Source organism: Vipera berus (assembly GCF_964194415.1).
Source record: "Vipera berus genome assembly, chromosome: 1".
In the NCBI taxonomy this organism is placed as follows: domain Eukaryota; kingdom Metazoa; phylum Chordata; class Lepidosauria; order Squamata; family Viperidae; genus Vipera; species Vipera berus.
Window position 1 is genome coordinate 238,399,634 of NC_138202.1, and position 21,164 is coordinate 238,420,797.

The following is a 21,164-nucleotide window of genomic DNA, read 5'->3' on the forward strand; positions in this document are numbered from 1 at the left end:
GTCCTCTACCATCTTCTGGAGTCCATTTAAGCTCACGCCTACTGCTTCAGTGACTCCATCCAGCCACCTCATTCTCTGTCGTCCCCTTCTTCTATTGCCCTCGATCTTTCCCAGCATTAGGCTCTTCTCCAGTGAGTCCTTCCTTCTCATTAGGTGGCCAAAGTATTTGAGTTTCAACTTCAGGATCTGGCCTTCTAAAGAGCAGTGATAGCAGGCAGGTGAACTTAGAATAGGTGAGTATAACTTTTGGTTACACTGAAGGGGTGTTTCTTCCTCTGAAAAGCATTTCAATGCACTGCTGGGGTGAGCCTGTTAGGAAGCAAAACAGTCCATCCAAAATGCCACATCATAGAAAAAGACTTTTTTTCAAATTGCTGAAAGAAAATACATCCAGCGATCAAATTTGTACCGGCAGAGGGGTGAGAAAAAGCAGACATGATCTATTTTTGTTTTTGCATTCAAATAATAGTTATGGTCCTGTTCTGGTGATAGAGCAATTAGGCAATACAGATATGCTTATCAAAATCATGATTTTCAACAAAGTAAAAATCTGGTAGTCTATTTTTGTTTTTTTTTAAAAAATCAAGCTTTTTAGGTTCATACGTAGAAATATTGCCAAACCTGGAAACCAGAAAGAGTTTTGAAGTACAGCCATGGAATATGTAGGGCAAAAATGGAGGAAAAAGTAAAATGGACTATTTGGTAAATTTCTAAAATCTGATTCATCACAATGATTAAAACAAACATGAAACAATATCCTGCCATCTATAAGCACAGCATAAGTTCTCTGTCTGGAACTAGGACTTCAGAGAAAGCAGACCTCATAATAATCCCTTATCATTTATTCTAATTCAGCATTCCAGAGTGAATTTGGCTTTTTTGCTTCAGTGTTTTGTAGTTGGAACAAATATAGAGAGACATGATGTTTCTGAGTTGTAGCTCTCAGTGTTCTAGCACTGGTTGGCTTCCTTACTCTGTCTTTCCACATCCAACCTCAGGACAAATGCACGGATCAATGTTGGGTCAAAAATTTCTATCAAGGCATATACAGTCAAAGGCAGGATCTGAAGTACTCATAGAAGTTAATGATTCCTTGCTGCTTGTATAGAAAACTCCTATGCTTTTACATTAAAATAAAACTCTACTATGCTTTTACATTAAAATAAAAATTAGTTGGTTTTTGTTGCCTGTTCTCAGTAGAAGAGCCAATGCTTATTCTGACATTCTGTTGCAACATTGTGAGCAACATACAGTACATTTCACTCAAATCTGGGCAAACTTGCTAAGCACATTGATTTGTGCTTTAAATTGTAAGCCGCCCTGAGTCTTCGGAGAAGGGCGGGATATAAATGGGATTTTTTAAAAAAACTTTCGCATCTGGAAAGCTTCACTCAACTTTTTTTGGGGGTGTGGACAAAGGGTAAGTAGATGGACTAATAACACAGCAGACTGGTTTCCAAACTTTATTTTCTTGCATTGCATGGTGTGTGTTTTTCAATAATGTTTAGCCAATTGCAGGGCTGACCCCATAGTTGCCTTTAATGTTTATCATCTCAAAAATGGTAGGAAACTATCCTATCAGTTTTTTTAGTATTCTTTGTGAGTGATTCCAGTGTAACCCTGGACAATCAGATTGTCCCTATCTTATCTCCTGTATAGAACATGTTCTTTCATACTGTTTATAAAGTATGAATTAAACTCTTAATCCTACCAGTTTAATTTTAGGTCACATTTTTCCAAATGACAAAAATCATACAGAATAAAAATATTCTACAGGATATTAAAAGAGGCAGGATAGAATATTTCCCCTAAAGGAGAAAAGAAGAAACAACTTCTTAAAGGCAAAAAGCAGCCCCAGTCTTCCCACTATAGGAAAACAGCCTCCAGTATAATGAGGCCAGTCTTTAGCCATGGAGATTTTGTATCCATTCAGAAAGACTGGACCACTCTATTCATAAACAAAGAGCAGCCAGAAACTCCAGATAAGCAACACAAAAGGCCAGGAGCCAAAATGGACATGATTGGCTCAAACAAAACACCTAGGATTTGCATCTCTCCTCTTGCCTATAGAGTCAGCCATGACCATGACCCTACATCACCCTATAGGAATCTGGCAACAGCCATTAAAATATTAAAGGGCATATTCTTGCACAGGAACAGGCATCTCAATCACAAATCCCCAAGGAATGTATAAAAATCAACTTACTCTCAACCCCATTTTGTCAGCCACCCCAGAAACATGCTGCTGTCACTGAAGATTCTGGCTACCAAATAAACAGAGACCTTCTTTCCTGCAGCCTGCCTCCATTTTATTTCAGCGTCTTTCTCCTGGCATGGAACTGGACCGGTTTTTTCTTCTAACAATATGAGGAATAGCTATTCTTATATGCGTTTCCATTTATTTCCTCCACCAGCAAGCATGCTTCAGGATTAACAAATAATGGATGCATTTTAAGTTCTTTAAGGGTCAGTAGGCCTTAAAAAGATAAGTGGTCTACATGGAGCCTGAGGATGGTCATCAAGGAAGGAGCATTAGACCAACCAGAGTTGCTATGTTGGGTGCCCATGTCCAAAGAAAGGGGTTGAAAGACTGTAAGACCTTCCATGCAGAGTCTGACTATTTAGGCCAGTATTTTCAGCAATAATATCACCCAGATGGAAGGCCAAACACAGACCCCAAAGATCAAGATGCCTGTGAAATTAATTAGGCTTATCATTGTCAAAGTTTGAGGGTTCAAACTTTGGGCTTTCCTAATCTCTGATTATAATGGAAGAAAGGATTTCTCATTCTAACCTTCCCAGTAAAATGAATAATTTCCCACCTCTACTGCTAGAATGGTGGCAAGAGAGAAGGCAGATTTTCTCCCTCTCTGCCCAAGGTTGCCATAACCTTTTGGAAAAATGCATTTCCCAAGGAGAACTGGAACTTTGAGTCTGACACTAAGTGAGTAACTGTAGTAGGCATAGGGAATGGCAGTGAAGGATAGGAGGAAGAGCTGTTGCCAAAGAAACAGTCCGATGAGTAGGGCTTGAGCCTGGGCCAAGAAACATCTCAGACAAGCCACTCCCTAGTTTGAACAACAATAAGGTGAGGGAAGGTGGAAGCACATTCAGACTTGAAAAACCTGTTACTAGAACTGTTGCAGTAAAAGTAATCCTGGCCTACTGGTTTCTTAGTCTGGTCTTCCTTGTAAGGCTGACATCCGTCTTGCAACTCTCATACTCTCTATCTGAAGAGGCAAAAGATTTCACTTTGCTTAGTAGAGATGACCTCCAGTCCTCAGGGCACACCACTATCTGCTCTGCACCTTGGTGTGGCATTGTTGCAATCCTATCAGCTTGTGGACATATAAATAATTAATTTACAAAATGCCATGATGCAGCTAACACAACAGTTGGCATTGTATTTGCCTCAACCCAGAGTAGTGCATCAGCCTGCAGCACAGCTGGTATTTCTGTATTTTGTTGGTAGCTTGCCAGAAAACCTTGGCAAAGACCAATCCCTGAACTTCACGATTCAATATGAACTGCTCAGGATGGGCAGCAGAATTTCCCATAGATCATACTAGGGTGCTTTGAATGCTCAGTTTACTAAAGGAAAGAGCAACTGGAATTGGCAATGGTGACATACAAACAGGCCTTAAACACTCATAGGCAGGAGGCAGGGGGGTAGAATTGCTGAAAAGGATTTGGTGTGGCTTTCTAGAAAACATTTGCGTCTGCCTGACCTTCAAAGAAGCTTGATTCAAAGTTTTTAAAACTAGGGCTGAATGTGAGAAAGAGAAAAAAACCAACAATGTCCCTCCCTTCTAGTGATCAGTGGGGAGTGAGGGAGCTTCCCCAAGTGGGTCCAAGAAAGGGAATAGGTTGTTTAGAGACTGGGCAACTGAGTGGTTGGAGAATTGACTCAGAAGTAAGGTAGCTTTTTTTCCTCTTCAGTTTAAATAAAGTAGCTGGAGTTTCATCTAACAGGAGCTGTGGGGAGGCATATGGAATTTGCCCATGAGTTGAAAAGTAAGTCAATCTCTTCCATCTGTTCTCTTTCTGTAACTGATACCTTGACCATGGAATAATTCAGTTGTGAATCTGAGTATTCCTCCCCGCCGCCCCCGAAGACTTAGTAAGAAGGTGTTGTGATTCAGGGTCAGCCTGTGGGTTCGGCAGTTGGGTTGGACGACTCAGAGGAGGAGGAGGGGGGTGTTGAAGAGCTTGCTGATGATGGCCTTGAGGCTCCGCAGAGCCCTCAGCCGGGCCCCTCCCACCTGGTCACGACGGAGACCCAGCTGTGTGAGCCTGACAGCGTGGATGAAGATGACCCACAGCTGGCCCTGTTCAAGGACGCCCGATGCAGGAGGCAGTCAATCAGGAGTAAACAGAGGAAGGCAATGGGGCACCTCGGAAGGAGGCAGAGAGAGGCCACGCCCTGAACTGTATTTAAGGGGAATGCGTGGGAGGGCTGGTTTGCTGAAGGCAACCGCTTGGATAGTTCCTGTTTCATAGCTCCTGTTTCATGGTTGGTGTCTTGTCTTGCTCTGTTTTATGTTAATAAATTTGGCAGGCTTTATTCCAGCCTCTTGACGTTTGTAAAGGGGTTGTCCCTGCTTTTGCTGCAGGGCCGGTAGCAGGCTGGTACAGAACAGAAGGTTCCATTGTGCAATATGTAAACAAAGCTTAATTCTGGCCAGAATCCTGAAACATTATATATTTCAGTTCTTATATACCTAATAGTATGTAATTTTGCCAGTTGTGAGACCAATTTCTCTAACCTCTGTACAAATTAACCCAGAGACAGTTAGTTGTTAGTTCTTGTTGTTAGTTGTTAGTTCTTGTGTGAGAAACCATCCAACTATTGACAGCCCTTTGAAGTAATCCAGACAAGAAGCACCAGCCATGACTGGTAACACAACCTTTATTGTAAGGTTATATTAACAGAATCTTGCAATTTCTCTCCCCCTCATCTTTACAGCCCAGAAACTAGAGAGTCGCTTTTGACACATTTGCCACATCCCCATTCCTTCTGTGAGCTAAGCTGCCTCTCTCATCTGACCCATGCCTAGTCTGTTGCTATTGCTATTCCTCCTCCTCCTCCTTCTGTCTCTTGAGGATATTCTCACAAATCATTATAGTTATAAACTAGAATGGAAAATTGAAAAAAAATATATCCTGGAAGAAGGCAATAGTAAATCACTTCCACAACCCTCTCCACCCAGCATAAACATTTAAAATTCCAGAAGGATAGATGCTTAATTCACAACCTCTTTATCTCTGACATTTAATAAACTAAACTAAGATACTGGTTTTGTTGCATTTCTTATATCTGCATATAACATATTCACTGATCACAATAGTTTTGCCCTTTTATTTAGTTATGTTAATTGGCACAGGCACTTGTCCTATTTTCTACGCATTGAAGACAGCTGTGGAAATATTGTATATTGTCATTACAATTCAGCTGCAGATAGGCAGACGTCTGTCATACTCCAGTGATATTTCATTATCACTTAACATTTACATCCATTTTTTCTTCTTTATATTTCTATACTGAAGTGTTCGCTGTTTCCCAGAGGTACCCCTTTTAGGCATTATGCTTTGCACTATCCGACTTAACATCAAGGTCACCTATTTTCTTTTTACAGTAAAATTGAAAGAAGCAACAGCCCTCAGTGTTAGCATTTTATTAACAGGAGAAAAATGCCAACTTATTATCATTGTCTGCTGCTGAATAATTTTATTGGCTTTTGAATTTGAATGATAGGCTGCTTTCAGTGTAACTTTGGAGCTATCAGAACTTCATATTTCCCCAGACAGACCAGAGAGAAATTAAAATTAAATTTAAAATTAAAGCGTACAAGTACCTGACCACCTCTCCAATTTTCTTCCTGGTATAATGAAACATTTCAGATCTTTCGACTTTCACCTGCACAGACAGGACCATGGGCAACCTGCAGGTTCCCCTAGATAGTTTGGATCACAGTGATCATAATCCCATAGAGCAGGGCTTTTCAACCAGGGGTACGCGTACCACCGGTGGTACACTGGCACCTGGCAGGTGGTACATGACTGTCCTAGAGAAGTGGTAGCGGGGGAGGGGAATGAGCTGAAGGGGTGGCAGCACCACACAAGACTGAGTGAGAGATGGCTGGAACTGCAGGGCTGTCAGGGTTCAGCAAAAGCGCCAGGATCAGTGCTGGGCTCCAGCTGATCCTGGCACTTCTGCTGATCCCCGCAGAATCTCTGATCAGCTGGAGCCTGGCACTGATCCTGGTGCTTACAACAGTCACTAAGCGAACTATTGTAACTTGTACCACTTTTAGGATACGGCAATATCCTAAAATATACGAGTACCAGCATTCGCCTAGCAAGGTGTCAAAAACTTGATGACTTCATACTTTATCACTTTTTTCCTTTTTTTTGTCATCAAGTTTTTGACACCTTGTTAGGTGACTGGTGGTACTCAGATATTGCCATATCCTAAAAGTGGTACAATGGGTGAAAAGGTTGAAAAGCCCTGCCATAGAGAACTGGTGAAAATTGCAGTGCAAAATGTGTGGAAGGTATTGAGGTGCCTATTACTGATTTACAGAATGAAATAATGGTTTCCTCCAGAAATCCTGAACAAAACTGCTCCTTATCCTGAGCCTCAGAACTGCTGGCAACAGGAGCTGTTTAGAGATTGCATGGTGGTACCTGAAGTCCTGGCTAGTCTTGGAAACTATCTTAGACACTGGAGTGGGTGAAGCCATCAACATTAAGCAAGTTAACTGTGAGCCAGTGAACCAATGGACATGCGTCATGTCAGGTACAATGCTTAGAGTGGGTGGAGACACAGTTAGCCAACAGGGCTTCAATTTAGGCCACAGCACTTCTTCAAGGATCAGCAAAGGGGAGAGGATTATGTCAGAATGGCTGAGGTGGTGTGATCAAGAAGAGATTATTTGTTGTATTTTAGGAGAACATGATAAGTTACTCAAACTTTTTATACTTGTAATCAAAACTTGTGGGAAACCATTCTCTATGACGTTCTTTCCTCTCTCTGTACTTATTTTTTTTTGTTTATTTTCTAGTTTATTTTTTCCTGAATTTTCCAATTTTTCTTTTTTCAGTTTGTATTAATTTTTTATTTTTTGTAATTTTTAATAAGATTAAGATTACAAAAATAAATTGTAATTAATCAAACAGGAAAGGTTGCTACATGGGGCAGAAGAAAAAAATATCGTTCTAATTTCCATATTAGATCTATTCAGAAATTACAAAATAGCATTCATGTTTTTGAATTTGTTAAGACTGTTTATCAGGCACGCTGTTATAAAAAATGGGAAAGTAAAAAAAAATGGTTGGTACTGAAGATCTAAGACAGGGGTCTTCAAACTCGGCCCTTTTATGACTCGTGGACTTCAACTCCCAGAATTCCTCAGCCAGCATGCCTGGCTGAGGAATTCTGGGAGTTGAAGTCCACGAGTCATAAAAGGGCCGAGTTTGAAGATCCCTGATCTAAGATGACATTTGAGAGGCTGCTACCAGATGTTGCAATGTGTGCTTCAGGTCTTACTATGAAAAACCCCAGGGAACATCAGAAACCCTAATATTCCCTGAGAAAAGGAAATATGTTTCTATTGAATGTTGGATTCCCTCTTAAATTGCTAGGAAGGACATACAATGGCTGATTACTGGTATTTGCAAATATAGAATCGGTATATTTTCTCTTTAAAAAATCATTTTTATGGAAACGATTTTCAACAGAATAAAACAATACCAACCTTAAGTTGAAAGTAAGAAGAACAAAGAACAGTAAAAGTGAACAAGTGAAAAAGAAATAAAAAGAGAGAAGTAGAAAATAAAGACAAAGGAAAAAAGTTACAAAGAAGTGGCTTCCTGTCTTCTTAACAGATTATTTTATCCTCTCTCTACGGAGCCATCATAATTTCTTTCTTTCCAGAGTTATCTTTTCCAATCTTCAAATCTGAAAATCACAGGTTTATTTTTTTTTCTTTTTCCAGCAAAAAATCTTTAAGGGGTTTCTACTCACTAATAAATGTAGCAGTTGATCTTTCACTGTTAGAAATTCTGTTTATTGTATAGCCCTATAACCCCACAGATCAAATAAAGTGTACAGCCACCATGGGCCTTGCTGCTTAATGGTTTAACTGTAACAGGAAACACTCCTCAGAAGATCAAAAAACAAAACAAAACATAGGTATATATCCTGGATTATACCTAGCATACTTACAAACACTGCCATCTACTGATGGAATACTTCTGTAGTTGTTGCAATACAAAATACATTCCAACATGTATTCCAACATCCACTAAACAAACAAGTTCATTTTGCCATCTCTGCTACTTCCAATATCTTTTCCACCATTCCTCCATTGTGAGTATTTTAAAGGGGTCTATGACAATTTGCCGCAGCCAACTCTCCATGGCCAACTCACCATGGCCAAATCACCACAGTACAACTTGTTGTGGGACAAAAGTTACACTAATATCAAAGAAATGATGGAACAGAATCACAAATAAAGGATGAAAAAGGAGGGACAGAATAAAATGTGAATGACAAAAATTTAATTTTTTTTATTCATTTTAAATAATTAAGTGGAATTGTTAAATTGTTCCCCAGTGAGTTGTCCTATGGCAATTTGGCTGTGGTGATTTGGTTGCGGTGAGTTCTCTCTGGCAAGTTGTCCCATTCTCATTTCAAAGTCATTTTGGTGCAAATAATAGCTTTGCAGCAGTAATCATATACAGGTAGTCCTTGACTTACAACAGTTCATTTAGTGACCATTCAAAGTTACAACAGTACTGAAAAAACTGACTTATGACCATTTTTTACACTTACAACTGTTGCAGCATCCCCATAGTCATGTGATTAAAAATCACACACTTGGCAACTGACTCATATTTATGACGGTTGCAGTGTCCTGGGGTTGTGTGATCACCTTTTGTGACCATATGAACAAACAAAGTAAATGGGGAAGCCAGATTCACTTAACAACCATGTTACTAACTTAACAACTGCAATGATTCACTTAACAACTGTGGCAAGAAAATTTGTAAAATGGGCAAAATTCACTTAACAAATGTCTTACTTAACAACATGAATTTTGAGCTGAGCTGTAGTTGTAAGTCGAGGATTACCTGTATACAAATAGTCTTCCATTTCTCTTTCCTAATTGTCTATTAATCTCAGCAAAAAAAGTTCAGAATCAGAATATTTTGAAAACATATTACAGGTTGCAAAAAAGGTTCACCTTGGGAGTCTCTCATATTGCATCACATTAATATTATGTGTGATGTATATGACACTCAAAGAAATAATTGCACATCATGTAAAAGAGCACTGATATGTCTGCAAAAGCCAAGGACAGTGGCAGATGTATTTTATTAGGAATATAAGATTGCCAGTGAGTTGCAGAGAGCATTAAGCTGATCACAGATATAAACGTATATAAAATGATATGAACATATGAGCTCAGATGCTTGGAAAGCAATATCCATCATTCTCTGTATTGCTAGGGAATAAGCAAATTGCTGAATGGAAAATCATTTATTTCTTCCAAAAATTGTACTAGAGCTTTGGGGATCCATCTGATCAATATGCATTAGGATAGGAAGTAAGGGAGTGGATTAAAAATACTTAGATAATTTAGTTCAGCTGATTTATCTTAGGAACCAAGCTCATTTTTCTGAATTATTTCCTTTGTGCCTTTTCCTACATGGTTTAAAAGTCTTTTTCTCCTATTCGCCTCAGAGGCTTTTGGGAACATAGCATTGATTGACTGCAGGAGGGAGGAGGGACAGGGGGAAAAATGAACATGCTTAAAATAATTTAGGCATCAAATTGCAGTTTTTTCTATATGTTCATTGCAAAGTATAATTGAAATTAAACCACATCAGAAGCCTGTAATTCTTTGCAACATTTACCTGAAAATGCAAAATACAACTGGCAATCATGTTTAGCATTATCACATCCTTTCATATTGTTCAGACTGCTTGGAAACTACTATAAATTGACTGATTTAAAACCAAAACACATGTACTCACCCTTACTACAATAAAGATACAAAGAGCATGACCAATAGCAGCATCTTAAATGAACAATTTAGGACACAATCACTCCACTGCAACCTATTAATTTGGATCATTACTGGGTGAAGAACCTTTGGTTTGTGTCATCTCTTGTTCTCTGAAAGGTTTTGTTTCATTTTTGTTTAAGATTTTGTTTTGCAAGATGTGAAGGTAGAAGTATTTTAAAAATACAAATGAAAGAAATTATGTAAATTACTGAATATAATAGACATCCTAAGTTATAGTTCTAGGGATGGAAACCTTTCCATTAATTACATTTCAAGGTCATTCACAGGTGCTTTGTTAGAGAACTCGTTAGATGAATACAATTAATCTGATACAACTCCTGTTAGAAGAATTACATTGTGGATGAAGAATATAATTTGTGGAGAATTATACCTGCATTTAGCATTTGCCTACATTGTAACTTTTAATAGCTGACTTTTAATATGTTTAGTAATAGCAACTTCATCAAAATTACTTTTGGAATATAATTTGTATTTTAAAAAACCTGGTTAATTCTTCCATTATTTTTGAAGTGTGTGAAAAGTGCACAGTTGGAGGACTAGAAGAATCGCATTAGGAACAGAAGTTCTGTTTATGGAATCTAGGGATGTCCAATCTTGACAACTCTAAGACTTGTAGACTGCAATTCTCAGAATTCGCTGGCCAGCATGGATGGCTAGGGAATTCTGGGCGCTGAAGTCCACAGGTTTTAAAATTGCCAACGTTGAACACTCCTGAACTCTAAGAATTGACACTGATTTGATGGCACATAACCAACACCTAACAACAGCAATTTTATTTTATATGCACATCCAAGGTCAGCATATTGCTAGAGTTGAAGAGGTCATGATCAAGATGTCTCCTGAAACTTCCCTGCACATTACTTTTTAAAACTTGTTAGTAATAATTTTATTTCAGATTACATTAAACAGATAGAACTAATACAAATGATAAAAAAGTGCAAAGAAAAACAAGTAAAAAAATTAAAAGAGAAAGAAAGAGCTTTCTTCTTCAACCTAACAAGTATAAAGGACTTTAACAACTTATCTACATCTCTTAAAATACAACAATCTCTTCACCCCATATATCATCTCATCTCATTCTCTATTAATAAATCTTTAAAGCCTCATCATCCATCCTAATCAGCAAAAGTCCATTAAGGGTTACCAGAAATAACAACATACCTATTATAAACTTGATCTAATAAACCCATCTGAATTTCTTCCTTTGACATTTATATGTTATTTTCTATCTATAAACAAATCCCCCAAACCTCATCATTCAAATCTAGTCAATAAAGATCCAATAAAAATTACCAGATAACAGCATACCAATTTTAACTTTAATCTAATAAATTTAAATTCAACAAATGAGCTCTTTCCCATATAACTTGTCTGTAGACAAAATCTTAAAATATCACCTTCAAAATTACAGTCTGACTTCCAGGTTATAACTAGATGAAAATATGGACCTTTTTTCTAAATAAATCACTGCAATAATTTTACTCTTTTATGGGCAGATCAGACTAAGAAGATTCTCTATTAGCACATTTAACTTTTATTCTATGGAAAGATACTTCAAAAAGGTTTGTTAAAATTAAAATCAGTGAGACTTGCTTCCGAGAAACTACACCTAGTACTGCTGTTAAACTATTGAAATTCAAATATATTCCAGTGTTAGGGATTATGAATATGGGTGAGAGGGATTATTTATATGTGTGCATGCACTATCAAGCATCAAATGTTTTAAATCATATTTTTAAAATGAGGGAATGATATTTTTTCCAGCTTATCCCAAAAATCCAGACAAGATATGACACAAACTGACAAAATTCAGCACTCTTTGTTATATTTTTATAGGCTGTAAAGATATAGAAGTATACTTTGCTCAGTGTTAAAACATATGCAACACAAGAATTATAAATACAGCCAACCAAAGGCTCTTTGCAAAGAATAAGAACAAAATGATGTTTAAAAATGTTATCCCCCTCTTTTCCCACCTGACTTGATTATACTTCTGCTTTTTTCTAAAACATCTTATTCAACAAATATTTAAAGAAGAATTGTTATTGTTTCATTTTGCAGAGATTAGTCATCCATTCTGTCAAGAAGCTTTAGATATTTATTTATTTTACAGAATGCCAAACAAACACTTACTTTAGTTTTCAGATGAAGGAAAATACTTAGCAATAATATGAGATAATGCTCTGTTTGCCATATGTTCTCAGACAAGAATCTTCCTTCCTTAGTTGTAATTATTAACATAAAATTAACCTAATTGCTATAACTATAGTGCTACTAGTGTTGGTATTTATCATTTGTATATTCATTTGTAGCTATGTATGTCACTTTGTTTGTGTGTGTTCTGTAGATCTAAGAAGTTATGAACAATCATGAATGATACTGAAGTACATGAGACCACTTCAAAGCAAGCCATTGAGGCAAAAGGGTTTGTTTTGCAGTTTATGCAGTGTGTAGAAAAATACCAAAAATACCATTTAAGAAAACTGAACAAGGGATGGGCCTCAAAACATGGAATTATTTCACCTGAATTGGATGAGGTGATGATACTGAAGTAGAGTAGTATCTGAAGTATAAGAAGAATACTAAACTAGGACTCATGAAGCTTAGTTAGAAAGGGAATTAGAGCTTAAAATATATGGAGAACAGTTGCAAGAATTGGGTATGTCTAGTTTTTAAAAAAGGGATGTGGTGGCTCAGTGGGTTAGGATGCTGAGCTTGTCGATCAAATGGTCAGCAGTTTGGTGGGTCAAATCCTGAATACTGCATAACAGAGCGAGCGCATGTTACTCGTCCCAGCTTCTGCCAACCTAGCAGTTCGAAAGCATGTGAAAAATGTAAGTAGAAAAATAGGGACCACTACGGTGGGAAGGTAACAGTGTTCTGTGCGCCTTTGCCGGCCACATGACCACGGAGATGTCCTCGGACAAGCGCTGGCTCTTCGGCTTTGAAACGGAGATGAGCACCGGCCCCTAGAGTTGGAAACGACTAGCACACATGGGCGGGGGAACCTTTACCTTTATCTTAGTTTTTAAAAAAGAAGGATTAGGGGTGACATGATAACAGTGTTCCAATATCTAAGGGGCAGCAACAAAGAAGAGGGGGTCAACCTATTTACCAAAGCATGTGAACACAAAACAAGAAGCAATAGATGGAAACTAATCAAGGAGAGAACTAAACTAATCAACCTGGAACTAAGGAGAAGTTTCCTGACAGTTAGAACAATTCATCAGTGGAACGACTTGCCTCCAGAAGTTGTGGGTGCTCCAACACTGGAGGTTTTTAAGAAGAGATTGGACAAGTGTTTGTCTGAAATGGTGTAGGGTTTCCTGCTCAATCAGAAGGTTGGACTAGAAGACCTGCAAGGTACCTTCCAACTCTGTTATTCTGTTAGAAAGTCTAAAACTGAATGGGAACTATCCTCCTTTGAACCCATCACAGAGAATATGGCATTGATCATTCCACTAAGCATGGTTCTCCACTTAGCCTAGTCTGAGTTAGGAATAAGGGATGAGGGATAAGTGAGACTGTATTTTTAGTTCAGAAAGTAGAACAATAAAAAGTTGTAAACCCCTGTAATTATTCCAATGTCCAGACTGTCTGGATAAATCCAAACAAGAATAAAGCTCCTTTAAGAAAAGAAAAAGGGCCTCTTTGTGACTGAATTGGTATGGACAATCTGTTGAGTAAATTTATTTTAATTTTTGTAAAATGCCAACTTCACTGCAAAAGCCAGATACCTACAGCCACATTTTGCTTAATGCTTTACGGAAGCATTCATTTTTTTTCCATGCCCGAAAATGTACTTTTAGAATATTATTAAACTATTATATTGATTGAGAAATGAAAGGTAGAACAACAAACAATAGTCTAAGAAGTCAATTTAAGATTTGTGACACTTATGTTTTCCTCACAACAAACATCTTTTACTTACTGATTACATCATTAAACTCATTACAGGAATTAAAAAAGTCAGTAAATTATACTAAATTCCAACTGGAAATCAGACATGGCTACTATTGACCTTATGTTTCTCTTTGATACTGGTATTGTAATAAAAATGTCTTTGGTTCTGATAAATGTATGCATTTATGTATGCTATTTCCTCTTAAATCCTCTGTGTTAATTTGGAGCATGACAACTTCTGTTAACCAGAAATGCTTCATCTAAATGTATACAGCGATTCCAAAATGTAATATTGAAACCTAAGCAAAAAAGTTAGTTAAAGCTAAATTTGACTGATCTTCAGGATAGATAGATATATACAGTGCTTTTTTTGTAAAAGAAAAAGGTGCCGGAACTCACACATGTCATACAACCCGCCTTGCCTACCCTACAAGATTCCATCCCAAAAAGGTGCCGGAACTCTGTTCTGAGCGTTCTATGAGAAAAAAAGCCCTGCATATATATATTTGCTTTTCCCAAAAAAATGTTTATTACCCCTTTTGGTTTTTGAAATTAATGTCTCTTATTGAAAGTTCTTAACTGAAGTCATTTTTATCAAAAGTAATTGCCTTTATGCATGTTAAAAATTAGCACTCTAAAATGAAGGAATCCTTTCTGTACTTTGTAGACTCAAAACTTTCCTGGGAAATTTTTTAAATGAAAAGGATGAAAACAATTATTGATTATATTAAGAATTATAACAGGAAATAGGAATAATTTAGTTCTATTGTAACTACATCTTGTTTTAAACAAAACATATGCTGCAGTCATATCTTTCTAATTCTACATTAAAAATGTTTCCTCTCCATCACCTGGTTGAAGTAATGTAGATACAGTACACTTTAATTCACACTTACCTTTGCTTCCTTGAACTTGGAGTGTGAAACAAATTATAAGACACAATAATCCAATTTTGAAAAACATGCTCTTCCCCGCCCCTAAAAAAATATCCTTCACAGTTTTCATGAGTAGTCATGCAGAAAAAAATGAATTAGGAATGACTTAACAAGAGATTTCCCTTTAAAGTAAGGGAGTAAAATGCACAAATCTCCTACTAGTTGACTTTTTAGAAAATGTGCCTCCAAATATATATTTTTTACAGTGTCCTCTAGTCCATTATATAATAATAGATGTGGAATATTAAGTACTGAGCAAATTCTCAAGCCAACATTTCTAAGCCAAGAGAATGGAAGTGGGACTAGAGTAATAATTCTGAGAGAGTGACCAAGTTTGAACAAGAACAACAAAGCAGTGTCTGTTTCGGGAATAAGCTCTTTATCTGCGACTCAGACATAATCCCTCTTATGGTCCAGCTGAAAGAACTATCTTCATCTTATTAACCTTCTGGAGTGTCATCTGTCAGCCTTTTTCTTTAGTAGACCCCAGTAAACAATAAAAGTCTTCTTCTATTGATGATTACCTGCCTTTGGGCATTCAAGCTATGTGGCTTATGTTACTCCGAGAAGCCTTGTCAAATGACAGTGGCAGAAAAGTGTGTTATTGCATGAGAAGGATTCATAGCTAATGAAATCCCTCCAGCAAGGCACTGTGTGTAGCTTTTCAATTTGAAAGCTAGGAAAAGGCTGTCTTAGCATTGTCCAAACAAGAAATGTCATTCCTTGCAGAAAAGCTGTGTAACAATCAGCATTTGGTGCCAAATTAGAGAGGGGAGTACAGATGGGATGGTGATTGAAGTAGAAGGGAGATTGACACAGGTTATGCATCAGTTATACCCTGCTCACAGTCACTCATACCCTAGTCATCTCTGTCTTGACCACTCTAATGCACTTTATATGGGGCTATCCTTGAAAAGTATTTGGAAGCTTCAATTGATTTAAAATGAAATGGCCTGCATAGTTTCATGCAAGTCTAGATTTGCCTGTTACTTCTCTTTTGGATGCTGCATTGGTTGCCAATTTGCTTTCAGGATCAATCTATGGTGATAGTTATCACTTATTATGGCTTGGGGCCAGGTTATTTGGGGGATTCTCTTTTCCCAATTATGTCTACCCAACTGATCAGATCAGATAGGCCCGTTATTTTTATTTGGTTGAAAATGGATTGAACCACTTCCAGAAAATCAGAAAGAAAAAAAAGTAGAGTTTCCAATGTCCTACACATTTGGCTTGTTCTGACTAGCCTTCGTGGTTTGAAATTATTTACTGGAAACAAGAAGTGTTACTTGAAGCAAAAATGAAAAGCTTTCGATTCGCCTTTCATTTTATGTTATCCTTTTATAACCTCAAAGAATATCCATTTTAGCTTTCCAAGTAAATATTTTCATTGCAGTTCTGGAAATAAAGAACTTTGCTTTACAGTAACAAATGAATGATGATGAACAACACAAGTAGATTATTTTTACTTGTACACACTAGAGCAGAGGTCCCCAATCTTTTGGGCACCAGGGACCGGTTCCGTGGAGAAAGTGGTTTTGTGTGCTGCTTGCATCTTGAGGATGGGGCTTTGCTTGTTTGTGTGGACCGGTTGCTGGCATGCCGTGGCCCGTTACAGGTCCATGAACTGGGGGTTGGAGACTACTAGAGAGTAAAACTAGCACTATAATTATGGGAACTTCTATTGTTTTGTGTCAAGCTCGACAACTACAATGAAACATGCAGATCCCAGTCTGAAAAAACATGGACCAAGTTACATATTCTTTGCAGCTTCTGATCTTTTGTATAACATAGGAACTGTCAAGGAGTGTTACCTCGGAAACTACAGTGCATGGATTTTCTAGCAGCACTAAATGTCCTTTTTCAAGATAAATGCTTGTTCTGTCACCAAGACATCCATTATTAGAAGATAATTTAATGAAAAAAGTGAAAAAATATTATCGTAAAAAAAGTATCATAGAAAAGCTCAAAAAGATTTGACTCCCTAATTTAGTAATGCCTAGAAGAACCCAAAGTCAATTTTTGTATGTGTGTGTGTGTGTGTGTGTGTGTGTGTGTGTGTGTGTGTGTGTAGATGGATGATAGATAGAGCATACAGAGAGATAGTGAACATTAATGTTCATGATTAAAACACAATATTTTCCAATTGAAAAAATACCACCTTTTCCACTGTTGTTACAGGTCATCTGAACTAAGCGAACACAAAATAAAAATAGTTATAATGATGAGTTAAAGAAATGTCAAGTTGTGTGGCTAATTGGCAAATTAACCTGGATATAAAGACCACTGAATTCACCTCAGCTTCCCTGTCATGGGTAAGATTGGACAGTACGCAGTGCTTTTTTTGTAAAAGAAAAAGGTGCCGGAACTCACACGTTATACAACCCACCTTGCCTATCCTACAAGGTTCCATCCAAAAAGGGTGCCGGAACTCCGTTCTGAGCATTCAATGAGAAAAAAAGCCCGAACAGTACGTATGTCTTTTTCAGGTGGGATTTGTACATCAAAAATAATCTGTAAACTTCATGTATTTTGCAATACCACTTTCATTTAATAATAAAAATAAACAAGTAACCAAATGTGATAAACTGCCACTGTGGAAACAAACAAGGCACTTAGCTTCAGCAATGTTGCCAAGGGACAGTAGCTTTTTAAAGTGACTGCTATGACGTTTAATTATGGATTAATGTTAATATATCGTAACAGATCTTAAATATAATTATATAATTATGTCAAATATAATTATGCATTTAAAAAAAGGCAAATACTGATTGGCCTGAGATTTGATAGCTTGTGAAGCTTAAAAAGGCAGGACTTTGACTCCTTCATTCAAGTGTATACATGAATGTGCACCAGAGTATTTCGTTTGCTAATATGAAGAATCCAGTAAGTTCTTTGATATAAGATATGTCTGCAAATGGAACAAAGCACAACTGACTGGTGGTGGAGCCATTGGTGTCCCAGTGGTTAGAATGCAGTATTGCAGGAACTCTTTGCCCATGTCCTGGAGTTTGATCCTGACAGAGCTCAAGGTTGACTCAGCTTTCCAGCCTTCTGAGGTCAGTAAGATGAGGGCCCAGATTGTCGGTGGGCAATATAAGATAAGATAATCTTTATTGTCATTTTTACTGTGGGCACAATGGCAGACATAAAAAATGAAATTTAGTTGCAAATATGCAAATTTGCATATTTAATTGACAAATAATTGACAAATAATGCTGACATTGTAAACCTCCCAGAGAGTGCTGTGAAGCACTATGGGGAAGTATAGAAATCTAAGTGCTATTCTTCCTCTCCTGATATTTTGAACATTGACTAATTTGGCTCTCCTGCTTTTAGCTCATGGGATTTTTCTACCATACCTGGTAGAATAGGAAGTTGAAGAAAATCATAAGCAGATGTGCCTGTCAAGTTCTTACTTGTTAGTGTTATCCTCAATTTTCAAACATCCAACCTAATTAGATGACCACTATTGGGCCATTAATTTTGTTCCTTCTCTAGTTCCCATTCCAAACTCTTTCCAGCTCTGTGCAGTTGAGAGTAGAATCATTGTGGATATATTCATTTGTTGTCACAGTTTGGACAGGCAGATGGATAGAAGACAGATAGAAGAGTAGAGAGATAGTGCCACACAATATAAACACACACAGACCACACCATTTGAAAAATAATCCAAGTTTTGTAAATCAATATATAAGCAAGTCAAAAAACAAAATGCAACACACACACACACACACACAAAGCATTTGCTTTGGGGTTTCAAAATCTGCCTACATCACAGTAATCGCCTCTTGTTCCTGTTTGCAGAAATTTGTCCTTGTGATCTGAAAGCTGAAGAGCAGCAGAAAGCATCTGCTAAGCATTTCCTCCCTGTCCTACTTGTCTCATTAGATCTGAGCAGAGTTCGTAATTGGAGGTGATGTGAGACTTTGGAAGGGATGCCTGCCATTCAATATTTAGGGACTAAATATTTAGTACTGTTTGATCTTTAGCATATGTTGGCTCCGTTGCAAATGTGAGAAGCCAAATGTCACTTGCATGTGTGAAAGATGCCAAACTTACTGGCAAATTTCTGTTAATTGACAAGTATTTATCTTCATTATTTCTTGTCCACACCCTGTTAGACTGATGCTTGAAAATAAACTTAAAGATTTTAAGCAATTAACCTTCTTCCCTCCACCATTTCCAGGGATATTTATTACAGGGAATATATGAAGAAAATCCTTAATGGATATCTAACACAGGGGTGTCAAACTCAATTTCATTGAGGACCTCATCAGCAGTTGCCCTCAAGGGGCCAGGTGGGTATGGCCAGGGTGGGCATGGCCTACTGGGTGGGCGTGGCTAGAGTGCGTATGGCCTACTGGGTGGGCATGGCCAGCTCTACATCGTTCGCATCAAGGGTGCCTATGGGGGCCTGGGCAGGAGTGGGACAGATCTGAGGGTCTCTGGCAGAAGGAGGGTCTCTGGGCCAGGGCCAAGGCAGCGGGGGCCATTTCCTCACTGTTTCCAGGATGGCTTCGCGGGCCACATGAAACCACTTTGCGGGCCAGATCCGGCCCCTGGGCCTTGTGTTTGACATGTCTGATCTAACACCTGGGATGGCTTACTAGTTGGAGATAACCATCAAAGCCACACTCAGGCTGATCCCTGTCTCCATGCTGCTGCACCATGAAGAATTGTGAAGGACATAGAAGGTATTGTGGAAGTTTATTCAAGTTTTGGTTCATTTCAGAATCAGAAAGTGAATCACACAAACTCATATTCATATGGGAAGCTATTCTGAAATTACTGAGAAATCAAAACAGGCATAGGTTTTTAGCTTGAGTCTATTGAAGCAAGAAAACTGCTTAAAGTAAAAAAAAAGCAAAACCCAAGCAAAACCAAATTTTCCTCTATCCAGTCAAAATTCTCAATTTCCAGGCAACTGGACAATCAGTGACATTTTTCCATGGAGCACCAACTGAGCTATCACAGATATTACAGGAAAATAATATATAAGAGCTATATAAGCTTTCAAGAAATGTTGGCTTTTCCCAAATTACACTTTATTTTATATGACAGACTATAGCACCCAAGGCAGAGTTCCGAGTATTCTCATATGGATTGATTAAAAACGTCACGCAAGCAAAAAAAAAAAAAGGGGGGGGAAATGTAATATATATGGGGTTGCCAGCTAATCTGGAAAAAGAAATATTCTGATCTGCTTTGGTCCTCAGAAACAGAAATTCATGGGATTTTTTTTTAAAGAACAGCCTGAGTAAAATTTGATCTGCTGATACAAATCAGAGAGTTTCTGGAATGGAATGGAAACGAAACGTGGGAATTCCAAAGTTGGTATGAATCAAAATTAACCTACGTTTATTGAAATGCAGCCCAGAATCTCTGTTGGGTGCTGAAATTTTTATGCATCAGAATTGTTCATGCTTCACAGAACTGTCTTCCTAGGAAATTATCCTTAGTATTGTTTTCATAACATTCCAAAATAAGTGGTCATAATCTGGTCATAATCAATTCTACGATCCTCCCTTTTCATTGTCCCAATATGTTGGATTTCAGTCTTTTATAATATAACATTTGGTGTCATTTTCCATCTTCTGACCTCGCTCACCATAGGTCCTGCTAGTTACGGCTGGACATTGTTCTTGGCTACCATCTGCTGTTCTGTGTGCAGTGATGCAACATTGCATGGCAATAAAACCTGGAACGCCTCAGCATTTGCTATCTTTTAACAATAACAATAACAAAGTAAGCAATAATAAGTTTTTAAGGCAGTACACAAAAAATATACCGCCAGAATTTGTTAAAAAATAACATGCAAATATGTATCCAGATATTACAAAAGCATAACATTATTAATTTTATTCATCAGGATTATAAATTTGGTAGTTGCCTCCGTAGCTATTTCTAAATACCATTTGTAGATTAATTATAATGGTGTTCCCTCAGAGGTAAATTCCTAGATGTTGCTGGTCAGGTTAATTTTCAAATAGGTATACATTGAACTATAGGGTTTTATTACTGTAAGGGTAAGTTATCTTCAGCTTGATTGCCCCTTGTGCAATTGAATATTTTCTACAGCTATTTCTAAACACTAAATTATAGGTTTATCATTATTTTTTAAATTGTTCTTGAAAATCTCATATGGGAATTAATTCTTCTATGTCCATAATGCTGTAATTAAAATCCATTTTCCCCACTGAACATTCAGGAGGAAGAATGTTAATGATATGGA

At 37.6% G+C, this 21,164-nt stretch overlaps 1 protein-coding gene across 1 annotated transcript in view; it reads right to left on the bottom strand.

Annotated features, from left to right (window-relative positions):
• IMPG1 (interphotoreceptor matrix proteoglycan 1) overlaps positions 1–14,960 on the bottom strand; it is a gene marked incomplete at both ends in the record, with an annotated part of 98,434 nt that extends 83,474 nt beyond the window's left edge. The window contains one exon of the mRNA XM_081346350.1: positions 14,894–14,960. Coding sequence (XP_081202476.1) covers positions 14,894–14,960 — 67 coding nt within the window. The remainder of the gene's footprint in view (positions 1–14,893) is intronic.
• Between the last annotated feature and the right edge of the window lie 6,204 nt (positions 14,961–21,164).